General features: G+C 39.8%; 1 protein-coding gene across 1 annotated transcript; it reads right to left on the reverse strand.

Annotated features, from left to right (window-relative positions):
• Nucleotides 1–4,145: 4,145 nt before the first annotated feature.
• Nucleotides 4,146–18,152, reverse strand: tmem198a (transmembrane protein 198a). The gene is made up of 7 exons (XM_035676874.1): nt 17,929–18,152; nt 11,858–12,096; nt 10,847–11,059; nt 9,389–9,512; nt 5,630–5,760; nt 5,459–5,548; nt 4,146–4,603 (listed from the first exon to the last, which is right to left on the reverse strand). Exons 1-7 carry the CDS (start codon nt 18,065–18,067, stop codon nt 4,451–4,453), a joined length of 1,089 nt encoding a protein of 362 aa, XP_035532767.1. The 5' UTR covers nt 18,068–18,152; the 3' UTR covers nt 4,146–4,450.
• Between the last annotated feature and the right edge of the window lie 216 nt (nt 18,153–18,368).

Consider the following 18,368-nt stretch of genomic DNA (forward strand, 5'->3'; position numbering starts at 1 on the left):
CTGAGAGTCAGACAGTTTCTTAAGGCATGGTAACAAAAGAAAAATCTTAATTTTTTTGTGTCTGTGCATAGCATGTGTAATGTGTAAGACTCCAGTCATAGCATTCCTCAGATAGCATGCATGTCTTTTCATTGGTTCCTTTATGAACTGTTTCTACCCATTGCATTCCTCGTCTGATGTGGGCTGCGTTAGCTTTCCTCAAATGATATTACCAACCAAGCGTAGCTGTCTTCTGTTAACATTTAATTCGCTTTTATAAAGAAAATAGGAGTTGCGGCCCCCTCTGGAATTATCAGTAACAGGACGGGTCTTGGTGCAGGGAAAAGTGAACAATTGCTTGGTAATGAGCTGGCTTCAGTCATGCTTTGTTTCCGGCAGAGAGCAGATTAACACAGAAACAAGAATTATATAGTCTGCAGTTTGTGTCTGAAGTCACTGGACTGAAAAATGTCAGCAGAGATAAAAAGTGGGGGGGAGGAGGAAAGAGAAAAGAAAGATACAGTGAAAGCAGACAATAAATGAGAATGCAAGAAGGAGAGCGAGACTGTGAGGGTGGCACAGGGAGAAAACGAGAAAGAGAGGGTACAAATGTAATGAGAGGAAGATTCAGCAAGAGATAATTAGGCAGAATAAAGGAAGAAGCACAGAGAGAAAGTAAGTGAGAGGAAGTCATTTCACTGCTTTTCCTAGCAGACCAATGTTGGTAGGAACTTTCTGTCTCCATCATCGTTTCTGTCAACAACAGCTTCCCAGTCATTACAGCTCGATAAAAAAGGGCAGCATGTTCCTGTGTTTCATTTCCTTCAAATGAAGTCTGCTTAACTTTGTGACCTTTCATCTATCAGCTGCTAAAAGCACTGAATTTTAATTATTATATGTGGCTCCCTTTTTGTGCTGCTTAAAGTTATTTATATATTTATATAATTTATTTTTTCTACAAAGCAATTTGTAGAAAACACCTATTTTATCCAGATTGGATTTGACACATACAAGTTAATGCAATGCAAATGCAGCCTTGTACCTACTGTCAGACCACATCAAGGAATTTGTTAAATATTAGTCAAAGAGAAACATCATGAAGATAAATTCAAACAGCCAACAGATGCTTTGTTTTTCTGTGTGGTATGATACTTTCTTTATCACTGCTGAGACCTGCAGAGCAGTAAAAAGTATCGCATGAATAAGTCAAAACCATAACATTACATCGGAACTAGTTTTATATTACTTCATCGTTCATAGTTTTATATTCTTATATATAAGGCAGTTTACGTGGCTTCATAGTCTCTGATTTAACCGTAGTATCAAAGTGGTTTTAGTATCACTGGCCACTCCAAAAACAACTAAATTGGTTCTCTGAACTGTGACTGTCATCTAAAATGTGTGCGTGTTAGTATGCGTGTGCTTAGTATTTAGTATTTGTACACATAAATGCACCTCTGAATACACAAATGACAGAAACAGTAGAGACAACAAGACCATTAGATTGTAGACTCACAATGTTTATCGTATTTAGGTCCATATAAATTCATGCTCAATAATAATAATAATAATAATAATAATAATGACCAGGCGATTTGCACAAATTTAAACAGGGTGGCAAATGAACTGCTGTCTCTCGAGGAGAAATTATTGAATTACTGATGTCAAGGCTGAGCTTGTTTGCTGATTTTCAACATCACATGTTGAAACACCAGGATCAGAATGAGACATCCACCACCCAGCCAAAGCAAACCAACTGGATATACAATGGAAACACAATATAAAACAGGTCTACTCCATTAGAAAATAATCAGCTGGATAAATTACACAAGCGATCGCGGTGTAAACCTGAAAATGAAAACAAAACATTTGTACGTTTAAAAATTATTTACAGTTCAATATCTACAATTCAGCAGTAATGGGCAATGACAGAAATAATAGAAACTGAAATAAAAAAGCTAATAAAAATAATTGACAATTAAATAACAATAATTCAGTTTGCCCCAGAGTTACATGTCATAGTTTCACTTTGTTATTTTTTGTCTTTCCTAAATGTAAAGACAATGATTACGTTACAAGCGGACTAAAGTAAAACCACAAAAGATAACAGGACTGAAGTGTAAGCAAAACCCGAAATAACACTTGAACAGCCACTACTGCAAAACATTGCTGGAGTAACACTGGTGCAGCAGAACAGAAGGTGACTTAGCATGAAGCATGTCAAGAGGAGGGAAATTATTGAAATGTCTTCTCAAAGCCCTTTACCTGGACAGTGTAAACAGAGAAAGGAGAGGAGAGGAAGAGGAGTGAAATCCAGTAAGGGAGGTCACTGGAAATGAGATTAAGATGTTCCTTTTCTGCATACTGTTGATACTGAAACACATCACGCTTAAGATTGATGTCCTTCCACAATTTCTGCTTCCTTCAGTTAATGTGGGCTGTGTTTTGTGCACCCTGGGACCAACAAACAAAACTGGAAATCTGCAGTTTTCACTTGACAACAGTGACACAATGAAACACTAACACACTGGAAACAGTTACACAAGGATTCTCATGCAGTAATGGGTTAAGGTGAAAAGGATTGGTACTCCAGTGCCAAACCCAGCACATCTCATCAGGTATTTTATTTATTTAAGTTCAGTACAATGGAATCTTTTTGTTTATCTAAACCTCATAAAGTAAAAATCCCCAAAAGGTTACATAAAACACAATATTCTTAATAGTCTCAGCAGGAACTGTAATATTGGTAGTGTTGGTGATTCTTGTGGGGAACTAGAGCATCTCAATTCCAAAGAGGTTCAAATAGAACAAAAATAGTTCCTTTGTACTGAAAATACTTTCTACACAAATCTAACTCCTTCACTTCTCTGGATGTTCAGTACAACAACATCAATAATCAGAGCACATTTGAATTTTAAAAGCAAATAACACGCAAATGCATGTACTCACAAACATATGCACACATAAACAGTAAGTCTAGAAAAAAAGGTCCAGTAGTAAACATTAGAGGGCGCCATTTGCAAATTCATCCTTCCACTATATCTCATCATTTACAGGAGATTATCATCATTTTTAACCTCCTTTTCATCATTTAACACTCTACGACTAAAATATTCACATTTTTAACCAGACCAGTATATTGGCAAAAAAAGAGGGAAAAAATACACATACACCACACTGAATCCCCCTCTCCTTGGCCAATATTTGGTACAATCCGTCATTTGCCACTGGGCTCATGTGTCCACTCTCACACACAATCACACTATAATTAACATTTCACTGTCATGTATTGTCCCCTCCAAACTCTGAAACAGATTTCATCAGACAAATTCCTGGATAGCCGATATCAGACAGTTTCATGTCTTTGTGCCTTAGCAGCGTATTTAGACAGCTGACAAATTCTGAAAAGGTAGATTGTTTTTAGGGTAAGAAGAGGAAAGGTGACATGAGAACCAACAGAATTACATAGACTAGTTTAAAAATGTTTTAAATTCAGTAGAAAGAGGAAAGAGGAGGGGAGGTATGGATGTGTCTCCTGCTGGCGAAACTGTTGGCGATCGAGGGCAAAAGGAAAGTGATGAGATGCAACGCATATTCCTCTTGACAGCTGTGTAGGCAATGACACATGGAGTGTTCATAGGTGGAAATGACATAAAAATTGTCTTCGGCATTACACACCTAAAAGCAGTCCCTATTCTGCAGCAGAAGAATTGTGCTGCCAGACTGGATTCATAGGCTGTCAGTGAAGATAACATTTTGACTTCATGAACACCTCGCTTCACACACTGACCTTTCAAAGGAGAAAGTAATGAAGAAGAGCTGCCTTCTGTTTCAGAGTTACTTGCGTTTTGTTATTTTCTTACTGGAATCAAGCACATTGTTTCCTCCTGTAACTGCGCTCAATGTACAGATACTGTCGAAGGTTTATTGAAGGTAGTGCTACCTTGACTCCATGATGATGCATTTTTATTAGAAGTGGTGCAGCCCTCCTGTGGAAAAAATAATGTTTTGATTGTTTCCCCACTGCAGTTCCACTGGAAATGACTTCTTATGGCTTGAAGCAGCCAAAAAAATATTTAAATGAATTTCAACCGTGATATTAAAATGTACTCCCCACCAGACAGGTTCCAGTGTGCTCCAGACCAGTAACAGAGAAGGTGATGACATCTGAGATTTGACCACATCCTGTTCCATCCAAAAGAAGAGGCTCTGCTCTTGTGTCTTGACATTCATAAAGAACAGAAAAGGACCAAACTGGCCAAATAAATACAAGCTCTAATAGGTCTGAGAGGACAAAAACAGTGTGAGACCACCTTTGGGACATACTGAGTTCCTGTTGGGTTAATAGGCAGTTGATCAGGTTGGCACGGTAAGGTTAAGTTTTCTATCCCTAACTGTGACAAAGAGGTTTGAAGTAGCCATGTGTGATTGTGTGTGTGGTTGGATGTGTGTGTGTGTGAATTCTGCTGTCTCAGATGCGAACAGGGGGTCCGCTGGGGGCCGTGAGGGGCACTTGAGAGCCGCAGTCGTAGTCAAGTTCCCCCATCCGGGAGCGGCTCATCATTCGACTGTGGGAGTACGCTCGTCTGTCTGTTTGTCTGTCCCTGAAGCTCCTGATGTAGCTCTGCGGACAGACAGATGATACAGGGTTGGGGGTAGTACGAGCATAATGTGATAGATATAACGTAATGACAGTAAACCGCATAATGACAGTAAACAGTCATGAAAGCTTACACTCATGTACAGCTATTATTATTTGCTTTTCTGCCAAGAGTTAGATAAGAACATCAATAACATTGTCATAGCTATCTGTTGAAACTGGAGCCAGTAGACTGTTAGATTGGCTTAGACTGGAAAAAGAGGGGAACGGCTAGTCTGCCAGAGGTAACACAATCCGCCTACCAACAACCCTAAAGCTCCCTAAGTAACATGTCATGTCTTGTTTGTTTAATGTGTGTGCAAAAAAAGTGTCAAAAATTAAAATTTGTGGTTTTGCCAGGCTTTATTTGTGGGATAATTTCTTGGCTGGGAGCAGTGACTATTTGAAGTCTCCACTGGTTGCCGGGCAACCTGACTAAGGCAACAAGTCTTTAGGAAGTCACTGCTGCTGGCCAAGAAATCGTCCCACACATAATCCCTGGTAAAATCCCCGTCTGTACCTTCGTAGAGGGCCGGGGTAGCTGTTTCCAATCTTCATGCTAAGCTAAGCTGCTGGCTCCAATTTTCTATTAAACATACTGACATAAGAGTAGTATCAATATTCTCGTCTAATAAAAGAAATATGCTTATTTCCCAAAATGTGAAACTTAAAGTTGTAATATGAAACAGAATAAAAATAGAATTATGACTAAAGAAAAGAGAAAGAGAAACTCTGGTGGCTGTATATGCACCAAATATATGAGAGAGCTTCTTATTATCATATTCTTATTCTTATTATTACCTAAAGTATTTAAGTATTTAAGCCGGTACTTTATCTTACCGGTGAAAGCACATCTCCATCAAAGCGTCTTTTAGGGTTGGCCTTGCGGTGGTAGCCGGGTTCAGTCTGAGGAGGAGGGACTTTAGGTGGCTGAGAGCTCTGGGCTTGGTGATGAGGGTGGGATGCCGCTGGGTGATGGTACTGCTGGTGGTGGTGGTGATGGGTGTGAGCTTTCTGCTTGTGAGTGGTCTTCTGGGTTTGTCTTTTTTTCTTCTTCTTGTTCTCCTTCTCCTTTTTCAGCCTCTCTTCCCGCTGCCGGATGCGCATGAGCTGGACCCTCCGTTGCTGTCGACTCAAAACCACTGGGGACAAAGACACCAGAGATGTGATAATGTGTGTAAAGAAGGAAACCGAGAGCGGGAGCAATAGATAATCATGAGAGAGTCGGAGGATTATGAAGACAGAACAATGCAGCTTTTATAGAGAAACAAATGTAACTGATTAAGTCAAGAGGAAAAGACACGTTCAAAATCTCTCAGACTGACAAGGAAAACAAGAGAAACCCTCAATCAGATGGGACTTTATTTGAATATATATTGAATATTTTAATTTTAAACACTGATGGTAAACTATCTCTAGGGAGGTTATTGTACGTACCGGTTACAAAAGAAAAAAGGAATAGAAAACCACTGATGTCCATTTTCTCATTTCCTTCATTCTATTCAGTGAGTTGGCAGACAGATAATTTCCCTTGCAGCATGTATTCATACTGAGCTTCTCAGTCTCCTGACATATTGTGAGTGGGTGAGCGTGTTTGTGTTATTTCTACACCCTTCTCCGGCAAAGGATGCCCAAAATCCATCCTGTCTCACTGTCCATTGACTACTCATATAATTATTTTTGGGTATGCCTGCTTGTGAAGCATTTTGATTCATCTAATATAGAGTAGTGGAAGGGGATCTGTTTCATGTTGATTATTGTCAGGTCAAAATTTTGCCACAAGCACAAGGACCCTGCCGAACCTTGCGAAGATAAGATGTACTATTTGCGTCACAGTCACTGTGTGTTTGTGCGCGTGGGTATGGAAGTGTTATGAGGTCTATTGTTGTTTCTTTGTGCGGGTGGACAGCTAACGAGGCACCATCTGCCAAGGAAACTGCTTAATGATACCCCCCGTTTTTTATTCCTCAGCTCACCCCACCTCAGGCCCCTCTGGTTGCATGTGTGTATGTGTGTTCTTCTACCTTTGTGAGGACCACTATTGGCTTCAGACCTTGGGAGTGAGGACTTTTTGGGCAGTCCCCACTTCATAACAAGGTAGTTATAGAGTTTAGGGTTGGGGTTAAGAATTTGACTGGGGCTTGAGAATTAATTATGTCAACAAACAGGAAAAACATGTGTGAGCAAATTCATTCATGGCTGTGTCCTGCAAGCTATTCAATCAGTTGACAGACAGATGACTTTCCTCACTGCTCCACTTGGGTGCCCCTCATACGCATTGTGCCCCCAGTTTATCACCCCTCCCTGCTCTTCCCTTCCCCCAGTACACCTGCCCCCTCTTTTCTCCTCCTTTCTCTGTCAATACAGTGCCTGTCACTATAAAGGATGCTTTCAGCAATTAAAGACTACAGGCAAACTCTGACAGCTGCAAATAGGGTTTTTAAATTACATTATGATAACTTCTGTATAGGTAAATTTAAAGCGGTTTCTATACATTAATGACCCTTGCTGACGTGGCTGTTATCACAAAGCAGCAAAAACTCAAATAAAATTCATAGCTATCTTGCTAGAGCTGCTGCCCTAATTCATATTCCCAATACACAGGCTGTATCTACAGCAACAAGCATGAAATGAACACACATGCAGTACATACAGAAATGCAATCGTATTTTTTAGAACTATATTTTTTACTTAAGTGTTATTATTATTATTATAGTTTCTTTTTATCCCTCTTTCTGTGGGGGGCCCTGAAACAATTCTCATTACTATTGTTTTTTGTTCATTGTGAGGAGGTGAATTGTGAACAGGTGTTGTAAGGGATGTTGTACAAATGTTCACACGTTTGTCCGAGATCTTTTATAGAATTCACTTGTCTGTGTGTGATGGTGGTCAATACACATTGGACCAGTTTTTCAACTTGTAGCCCCTGATGAGGAATAAAGGCTTTTTAGCAACTTTTTGTACTTCAACAAAGCAGTATGTCATGAATTTCTGGAGAATTGATTCCCTCTCTTTTAGACAGTTCACAGCCAGCCTGTGCTTCCTTAATGTCTCTATCTCTTTCTAGGTCTCTTTCCCCCCACACGCAATTGCACAGTTTTCAAAATAGCACTAAAAAGCTCCCTCTATCTCTTTGCCCACACCCTCTGACTGGAAACCATGGCAGCTGGCTGTTTAATCCCATTATTTGACGCCATGTGTGACTTCTTCTAAGACACTACTCTGCATGCCATACACCAACAAAGATCAAATGTAAGAGTTTATGTGTGTGCACCAATGAATGAGTTGTGTGTGTTTCAATTTTCCTGTAGTTAGTGTATGAGTGAGTGAGAGACTATACCCCAGTATATTTCTGTCTCTGTTGGTCTGTGTGTGTCTATGTGTGTGTGTGTGATCTTGCCATCTGTGTTGTGGTTGCTTTCAGAAAGGCTGTTTCCGTCAATAGCGCATTCTGCTGACAACACTGATGTTAGTGTACTCATACTCTCCCTCATGCACACACATTCACTGTTCCTTCATAATGGTTACAATTCCTAAAGCCTATTTAATAAAATTAGGATAGATTAGTCAGCCTTGATAAAATGGCACCAGCTTTTAGTGGCCTTTGTGAGATCAATATTGAAACAAGCCTCATCATCATTCTGTGTATCTGAGAATAAATTTTAAATTACATTAGGAAAACAAAACCAAAAAATGCATATTCATTTCACAAAACGTCATTAAACATCCCATGCACAAACTTCAACACACACACAGTTCCTACAGCATGAACATAATATGTGTAAAAGTTCATCCTTCTCACTGAACTAAACCACCATTTGAGGCTGCAAAACAGACCTTTTACAAGAGGTCTGCACCAGCCTTGCCTGAAGCTTGTGGCTGTGGCCTACATTAGATCGGACACGGAGAGGTGAGCACCGCCTCTCTTGAATCAGCCGTTTCTGAACATATCCATCGTGTATTCACAAGTTCCAGGTCGGAGCAGAAGCTGTGTCTGACTGTAGCTTTATTTCAGCAGTGAACTAAATTTTGATAAATGGAATTTATTCTTTATTCATAAGATGTGGGTTTGTGCATTTTCGTGAATTTGTTAGTGTTGTTATTAAAATCCTCCAACAAGGAAAAGATCAAAGGATACACCCTCTGTCCTTTAGCCTCAGACATTCTCACACCAGCCTGGACCCTGAATTTATATGGAATTTTCCCAAACCCGCCATTCACATTGTCTAGAAAATGTCCCTGGTGTGTCCTCAGCTTCCCATATCACATGACGTCCACACCCACCTGCAAACCTCCCAATTCCCTCATCAGCTCCTCAGTAGACCTAGCCATTGTTCCCTGCTAGATTGCCTTTATATTTGTGCCTGTATCCTGTCTCTGCCAGTTTCTGTAAATCTGCCCATGATCAGCTGCCTGCGTATTTGTTTGCTCATTTGGACTGACTTCAAATTGGTGAGTAAGCCTGTTGTTTTTTGTTTTTTTTACAGGAAGTTTGTTTATTCAACCTGCTCTGCCTACAAGGGTCTGTAGTCCTTTTGCCAACAATTTGTTTTTACACAATATGTGATCCAAGTATCAGTAAAATTTTAAAATAGAAAAAAACCCTTAAAAGTTAATTTTTTCTACCTGTATTACACACCATTTCTTAGTAAAAAAGTTATTTGGATCAAATCTAGTAGGCCTATCTCTTGCTGCAAAATCCACAAATATGGCAAAACATTTAATGATTTTTGTGTCCCAAGTTAGCGTGTGCAAAGCTGCATCACTCACCCTCTGTGTGAGAAAATCCCTCTGCAGTGACTTTCCATTGGATCAGCACTCCGAGGAGGGCCAGGACTGGCCACACCCCCAAGATAACCCAAGTAAACCAGCACACTGGCTTCTTTGGTGCCACCTGCAAAGATTACATAATTTTAGTTGAATCATTTCATTTTGATAAAGTGCTTTTGTCCACAAAAGCATTAATTTATGCAAATATAACTAATCTCAATCATGACACTTTTGCCAGTTTTTCAAAAACCTCTTTCCTGGAGTTATTCTTGCACAAACAAGCACAGCACATAATGAAATACTAATAAGAATGTTAAAAATATAATACTTTGGTTGTAAAGTGAGAATCGTGAGGATGAAACCATTATAAATGGGTCATAAACCACAGTTGCTCCAGCAGGGCTTCCCAGTGTGTACATGCAGAAATCTGGTTTAGTCAAACAAAACTTGGCAAACAATTGATAATGGTTGATAATTATATTAACTTCAGGGCCTAGTGACAAATTGAAAGAAAGACCATAATAAATGACTTAATAATTGTGTGATGAGTATGAAAATGATGCAGATCATGTGCTATGGCCACTGAGATTGCCGTGCACTCTCCACCAGCATTATCAAAACATCAAATGAGGGAATACATTTTGGAAGAATGATGTTCATCCCTGAATCTGATGGCCAGTGAAGCACAGTAACCTGTCAGTGAAATCACATGCTGAAGTGATTGATTAAAGTCATAAAAATTTAGTTAATATACTTTTATTTGCAGCCCAAATTCAGACAATATGATGACACCAGTGATATTTTCCAATACAGTTTCTACAAAGGTAGCTAACCTTTCAATATATCTGGTTCTATTAAGCATTTAAAGGCAATTTTGCAGTGTGCAAGACTGTTTTATGGAAATACTGGATTTATGGGATGTTTGCATTGATATGATGATGAACCTTATCTTGTCAGCTATTTCTTCATTGAATTTGCTCATAAACCGATATTGCCATCCGGAATTTCATCTACAAATTAATTTACATTTTAGCTTACAGTTTACATATACTCTAATGGAAGATTTTATCTGTACTGTCCACCCTCAACTGTGTCTGTTCTTCCCTCATCCACACACATATCCAATGCACACCTCCCTGTTCTCGGATAAACACCCAAATCAACTATTGACCCACTCTTTCACCTGCAGGCACACCCCAAGCTTCTGGCAATGTTTAATAGACAGCGCAGCAAGGTGAAGTGTCTAAAATTGTGGTGTTAAGTGCTCTATCAAGTGGTTAAAGTCAGTCTGTCCAACTGTGTGTCTCTCTCTCACTCTCTCTCTTTCTCAAGGAAACACACGCATGAAATGTGCTGAGCAAGGTGAACAGCCCAATAAAGTAATCCAGTGTCATGATGTACACACCTTCAAATACATTTATAGCATTAGGATAATAACAAACACACAGACGAGCCTACCCTGAGTCTCTCATAGACGTAGTGCACCAAGGCGAACAGCTCTATAAAGTAATCCACGGTGACGGTGATGATGGCAGAGCCGAATGTGGCGGTGGACAAGGTGACAAAGCAGCGTTGCCATTGAAGAGTGAGGACGGCAAATAACGTCCCAGAGCCCAGGAGAATACCCAGAGGAACCCACACTGTTTTGGGGTGGTAGAACTCTTCCATAACCTTCGAAAAAGAGAGAGGAGAGGGTTAATTTTAGACAGTTGGTATTATTTATGGTAGTTTTGTTGTTGTTGTTGGTCGCTGGTCTCATTGACATTTATGACAGCAAAAATGTATATGAGTCCTGCCTTGTTGTGTGGTCAGGTATGTTATTACTTTAGAGTGCTACTGTGCTGATTTTTAGTTGGTAACTATTTTGCTAGCTAAATAGAAAGCTAGATAGCTTTTTTATATTTTTTTAAATATTTTTTGTCTTTATTGGATAGGACAGCTGAAGAGAGACAGGAAGTGGGGAGAGAGAGGGGATGACACGCAGCAAAGGGCCACACCTCGGATTCAAGCCCATGGCTGCTGCAGCAATGACTCAGCCTTGGTACATGGGGAGCTAGCTTGCTTTTGGTACTGCTTATGCACTAATCTGGCAGCAGATTTAAATGCAGTCTTCTTTCAAGACTTTGGTGACATGGGATAGTCTTTTTAACAGCATTTCAATGGGGCTTCTGCCGGATCTCCTGGACATTTTCCTGTGTAAAAGCTGTGCAAAAGCGGTTAAATTGTAAAATCCTGAAAGTTAATTACAGTGTTATTGCGCAGATTTATAAGTGAAATGATGCCTCAGTGACAATGTCTTGTTGACATCCATCTACAGCCTACACTAGTCTACCACAATCACACATGCCACTTTCTGGTGTGACAGGCCACAAGAAGGCTTTCCTGATAATACAATGCTTTTGAGAATTTGAAGTTCTGTATGCAAATAAACATAAATCTAAATAGAGCAAAACAAATGCATCTCCTTACCACCAGTGAAGCCACTCCAACCAGCAGGCCGAGCAGCAGGCCCACCATAAAAAGTCCCACACTGCGAACCAACATGGTCACCAGGCCACACAGGGTCCCGATGCCCAGACCGATGCCCACTGATGCCTCTACGCTCAGCTGAGTGTCCATCACCCTCTCCTTGTAGCACAGCATGAAGATGACCACAGAGCCAAACATTAGGCCTGTGAGGAACAATACGGCCTTGAAGCATCGATAGCCTGGAGGAGAGATGGGAGACAGACCACTGTGAGGCTATTACAAGCATAAAAACATGTGTACGAGATACAAGCCTACGGCAGCCAGGAACCCCTGTGAAATCCAGATATAATTCATTACACGGACAACACAGAACGACAAACAACAAGACAGCGAGTGCATACAAGACATTTGTTGAAGAGAGGAATGGCACACACACACACAGACATTCAACCCCAGAGGGACTTTCTGTTTTGACTTTTGGCAATAAATAATACACATACAGACACTCACAAACAAACAGGTATATAACTTGGCTTCTAGTCATTTTTACTCGTATAGCTGTTACTGTTGCTATTGTTGTGGCTGTGTATCTTTGTCTTTGTCTTCCTCTCTTTACCCCAACCCTCATCCCTTCCCCCCTCCACTCCCCTCTCTCCCTCTCTCTCTCTCTCTCCCTCTCTAACCCCAACCGGTAAAGGGAGACGGCTGCCCACCAGAGCTGCGGTCTGCTCGAGGTCTACACAGAGATGATAACATATTATGGGGAGGAATGCTTAATGAACAGCAAAACAATGAACAGCCACCTTGCTGTGGTCGGTAAGGGAGCAGTATGTCCACACAGAGACAGACATTTCCTCATTGGAAGATGATGGTGAGAGTGGATAAACTGTCTTTATAAACATTTATGAAACTGCTTTAAAATATGATAATTATTGTTTTACAAAAGGTCATCCACATTCATTAGTCAACAGGCCTGCTGAATACAACAACTGTTATCTCCTACTTTTTTTTCTTTGCCCTGGTCCCTCCTGTCTTTGGTTTTCTCTCTTTCCCTCCCTCACCAGTTTATTTTCCATTTTAATGCCCTTTATTGCAACAAAAACAAGAAATAAAAAAAAAAACACAGCATTAAAAGATCTCCTTGGCCGTGGCTTCTGTGTTTATTAATGTTTGCGTCTCCCTCCCTTTTTGCTCTACATCTCCTCCTTTCTCTGTCTGACTGGACTCTGTCTCGAAGGGAAACCAACATCAGATTGTTATCTTTGTGTAATCGGGCATTGCACAGCTGAGCCGAACAATACTGTTCCTCTCATTAAACCCACGGTCCACGCTCTTCCCTCGTTACTATACCTCATTTATGTGAATTTTCTTCAATATCTTTCAGCCACCAGGCACTTCATAAAATGTGTGGTGAAAGCCACTGTATTTTTCACAGCTTCTTCCTGCCTGAATGAAGTCTGACATGGAGTAACTGGAGCATTTCCAAAGCTTCTACAGCTACCGGAACATTTGTTTGGTCAGCAGCTGTCACAAATTCCCAACATTGTTCTTCCATATCAGTCTCCATCAATCAATCAATACATTCTGAAATATCATGCCTCTCCTTGACTGCTCTAATCTTCTAGTCTACTTTCCTTGTCCCCTTTTCTCTAAACCTATCCTTTCCTCAGTCCCTTATCCCCCACCCCCCCAATTATTCACTCTTTGCTTACCCCTCCTACTCCCTCTTTTGTTCCTCATTGCTTCCCTTACTTTTCCTCCAGCCATCAAACCCTCCATCCCATCTGTTCACTCTGGCTTATTCAGCTCTCATCTCCCTTCCTTTCAGTCTCCTTTCCTTTGCCTCATCCATCTTGTTCCTATAACATCACTCATCATTTCTGCTGCAACTTCATTGTTTTGCTGGGTCAAATAAATGACAGCTAACCTTTTCTTCTCAAGTCCTTGGGACTAAACCACATTGGCATCTATCAGCAGGGAGAATCAATTTTCTCACAGAAATTTCTTTTTTCCTCAAATAATGCAAACGTGACTGTAGGGTTTTCTGAGAAACATCAACAGTAGGCTGTGCGTTATGTCTCATTTGCAGTGATTTTGTTCAGTTATAGAGAAAGATTGGGCATTGATCTTTTCTTTTTGCTGTTAAATAAACAGAGAGACAAATAGATAACAGATGGTGAAGGATGAGAAGCTTTTGAAGTAAAAGTATGTCCTTGGGTTTTTGCTGTTAAGGTTTTGGAAGCATGTATTAAACAATATTTTTTAATCAGTGTGATTTTATGTTGAAATTGAAATTTTTGGCAAATACAGACTTTCAGAGCTGATGCTAATTGAGCAGATACAGAAAACATTAAAGGACTAGTGTGTAAGATTTAGGGTGGGGTTTCTTTTTTTAATCTAATTACCAGGGACATTGCACATTAATCAACATTGCAGTTTACACTTCAATGTAAATGTGCCAGTTAGCTAATAAGCTGGTAGCTGCCCTTGTTCCCCTATCGCTGCTATCCTTATTGCTTTATGAACTGACTCAGTGGGGGAGGGACAAGCCCATGTAAGACCCTATAGATTAGGCACACATGCAAAATTTTTAGAACTATAAATAAACTAAATAAGTTGTACTTTTGTATTATATGACAATGGTAATAACAATTGACCCTTTCTTGACTCCGCCATGTTGAACTACCATGTTATATGGTAGTGCAGAACAGACAAATCTAACACTGACTCTAGAGAGGGGAAGGGGTATTCAGTTGGTTGCAATGTGCACACTCATGGCTAGATGCCATTAAATCCTACACATAGGTCCTTTAACATGCTAGTGTGCTAACATTTAGCTGTCTAAATGCAATGATTGTAATGTGCATGCTACCAGTATAGTCAAAGTACAGCAGAAGCTGATAAGGTGCATAAAGTGGAATACAAGGTGGTCTTTTGTCTGGCACTGCCCTAAGGGCAAACTTGACATTTTCTGCCATACTTGTGGTGGGGATGCTCTTTACATTTGTTATCCACCCAGCGATCTTGTTTCAGGGCTACTGCTACTATGGTATTGTTCGTGTGCTGCCAACTTTGTAAAATAAAGTTGCTGGGTAACCTGATTGTAATGCAATGCACTGACGCTGCTGATGCTTTACGAGGACATATAGAGTGAATGTTAATGCCGTCTGTATGCTTGAGTGAATCTCTCTCTGTCTATTTGTATGCAACATATCTGCTCAGAGCTACATGCATCAATATTCATCCAAAAACACCACGGTTGCTTTCTCAAAATTGTTATTTCATACATTTTCTACACAATACAATTCTGTTTTTATTACATGAAACATTACCTTGTAAATTTTCCTGGATGTTTTTGTCTGGCTGTATTTTCTTGTTTGTGTTACTGGCAGAATAGATATTAACTAAGTTATCTGAGTTGTGAAGGATGTGATTTCATGGGATATATTTTAGTTTACGTGACAGATCATATACATGAGCAGTGGCTAAGTAATCTAACAAATGATATATGATCACAAGACAATACATACAAGTTGAAAATTCAGTGCTTTGTTTTCATAACAGCGGACAGTGTATGTTGTATTGACATGCACATATTTCTACCTTTTTTGTGTGATAAATTATGACTCGCATGGCTCTAATCTGTACATTATGTTATTTTCTTGTTTGAAAATCAATATGTCAAAAAATTATTATTAAATTAACTCTAATAGTATTTGTAACACGTCCCGTGGTTAAAAAGGTTACTGATGCGTACCATATCACTGGAAAAAAGTTCAAGTCTCTCTTTACTGCCTACTGTCTGGTAAAGGCAAAAAGAAAAAAAATGCCTCTGATCTTGTGTGCCCAGATTTCTACAATCAAACAATTATGCAAAAAAAACCCCAATTAATTCACACGGCTACAGCAAAGTGAAAATCTCTGCCACTTGCTACTAGAAAAGGCCTGCAAGTAAATAATTACACGATTACACTGTAAGCCAACCCAAGGCAATACACTGAAATTATTTGTACCTTTTACAAAAACGCATGAGACAATTTTATGCAGTTCTACAGTCACTGTTCAAGCAGAAATACAATTTTCATACGATAATTTTTTGTAACAACAACTCTAATGTAAAAAGCCTGTAGCCATTACAGCAGATCTCTCTCCCTCTAATTATTTATTGATTACACATTCCTGTAATGACCTTACATCCAAACTCATTAGGATGAGCCCTTAATACTTATGATGCAATCAAATGTAGTCACTCACTTGGTACAAAATTAAGCTTCGAGTAAGGACTTTGTGTCTTAACATTTGAATGAACCCATGCATACAGTATGAGTTTGGGCTTTTGATGGCACAGAGGAAGAAAAAGACAGCAGGGGGTCCACTGCAAGTTAGGCCTGGTATTTATGCTGCAACATTTAGTTGAAAGAAACGGGAACATGCTGTTGAATAAGCAGCAGAAGATAACTTGTTGTTTTCTTTTAAAGACAGCGGGCAGCCCTGTCTTTTTAGTATCAGCCCAATGATGACAGCATTTCAGGATAGCGTGTAGGGGTGATGGAGAGTCAAGGATTTGAGAAAGCATTATGAGCAAGAGACCTTTAGAGTTTAACATGGTCGTGCAAATTACTCTCTGAAGTAAATACTGAATGATAGTAGCTTAGTCTGTAGGACTGAGGTTTCACTATTGATTCACATAGCCAGTAACAAGACAGCCAATCTGTACTGCTCTTAAATCAATATTATTATACACCAGAAGAGCAGGATGAATTAGAAATAACAGAACAATTATCAACAGTAGAGATTTCAGGGATACATGCTTTAGCACTTTCCAGTTTCCAGTCACTTACACATATAAAATATATATCAGCTACATGCCACTCGTCAGTGTTTCAATCATGTTTGTCATTAATGCAACTGGCAGACGTCTATAGTTTTTCTTTAAATTAACTAACTAATACATAGGGTCTGTATGCTGTATGTTTGAATATACACACTCAGCGGCTAATAGATGACTGAAAATCAAAGCACAGCAGGCAAAAATTATTATTTTCTGTCAAAGGAATAATTTGACATTCTGAGCAATATGCTTATTTGCCTTAGCTTAGTGTGAGGCATAGAGACTGTTGGAAATAGCTAATCTGGCTCTGTCCTAATGTTATAAAATCGACCTACCATCACCTCTAAACATCACTAATTTACATGTTATATCTAATTTTTGATTGATGCATAGCTCAGGTGTACCAAATACACGCATTTGTCTATTTCTTGTCTCTGTGCAGTTATTTCCTGTAATCACCACTGGTTGCCAGGCAACCTCATTGTGGCTCTAGGACACATTTTTACACTTGTATGATAAACAACACATAACGTGTTAACCAGTGAGCTGTAGACATGCTGGTTGAGCCAAATTTTGTTTCTTTTGCGTAAAGCCAGGTTATCTGTTTCCCCCTGTCTCCAGTCCGCCAGTGCTAAGCTAAGCTAACTGGATGCTGGTGGTAGTTTAATATCTAAAGTATAGACATGAGAATGATATTAATCTTTTCATAATGTAGGATGTTGGTCTTGGGGGTTGTGACATTGTCCAGCATTGTGTATGTGTGTTTGTACAAATTATTACATGGAAGCTGTGTGTATGTATGGAACATGTGTTGTTGAGATGTTGATATTTTTCTTTTACTTTGCAGTATGTATGTTTTAGTTTTTGTGGAACTGCAGGATGGAGACCAAAACAAATTTCCCTACAGGGATATTTCAGTTATGTCCTATCCTATCCTATCTAACTCCAGAGAAAAGAAGAGAGAAAAGAGAATTTCCCAAAATGTTGAACTGGTCTTAAATGATAGTTTCTGTATAGGACTAATATGAAAAGACTTCTTATGCCAGAGCAGCTGCGCTACGGTACTCTTAACTGATGGTGATTAGCTCTTTTCAGCAGGCAATGATAGGCACAAGTGGCAAGATGTATTTTTAACATGTGACTTAGGAAATTACACTAGAACATGGTAAAAGCTATTTCAGGCTCTTTATATGTAAGAGTTCAGACCTCATGAGCAAGTTTTGACAATATCACCACTTACCAAAGAAGCAGTAGATAATTCCAAAGAGGCAGCACATGGAGCAGACCACCGAGGGCACAATCTCATATCTCCTCTCAATCTCCTGGTCACACCTCAGCCCCACCTCAGCCAAACCCAGCAGTTGGCTAGTGGAAGTCATGGTGACTGAAGTGAAGGGCAGCGACGTTTAGGAGGGCGGTAGTGAGGGGTGGAAGGGATGACTGAATCAGTGGGCCTCAGCCATTGAAACGTCTCTACCTGCAAACAGGAGGCATGGAAAGAAAGAGTGGTTGAGAGAGAGAGGGAGAGGGAGTGAGAATGAATGAGAGAAAGAAGACAGAGGAGAGAGTGATTATTGATTGCTCATTTTAAGTACACAGCTGTGAGTGCTGACAGAGCAGTAAACATGCATTATAATGTTGAAAAAAGAAACATCTCAGCACAGCACAGCCACTCTATAA

This window comes from Morone saxatilis, unplaced genomic scaffold (assembly GCF_004916995.1).
Source record: "Morone saxatilis isolate NCDOM2014 unplaced genomic scaffold, NCSU_SB_2.0 Contig5, whole genome shotgun sequence".
In the NCBI taxonomy this organism is placed as follows: Eukaryota; Metazoa; Chordata; class Actinopteri; family Moronidae; genus Morone; species Morone saxatilis.

Excerpts from the sequence above, each read along its gene's own strand:
- tmem198a (XM_035676874.1), bottom strand. The coding sequence starts at position 18,067 with ATGACTTCCACTAGCCAACTGCTGGGTTTGGCTGAGGTGGGGCTGAGG. Across the intron at positions 11,060-11,857 it reads TTGGAGTGGCTTCACTGGTG|GTTATGGAAGAGTTCTACCA; the intron begins GTAAGGAGATGC and ends TCTTTTTCGAAG. Across the intron at positions 5,761-9,388 it reads GGGATTTTCTCACACAGAGG|TGGTTTTGAGTCGACAGCAA; the intron begins GTGAGTGATGCA and ends CTTTGTCCCCAG.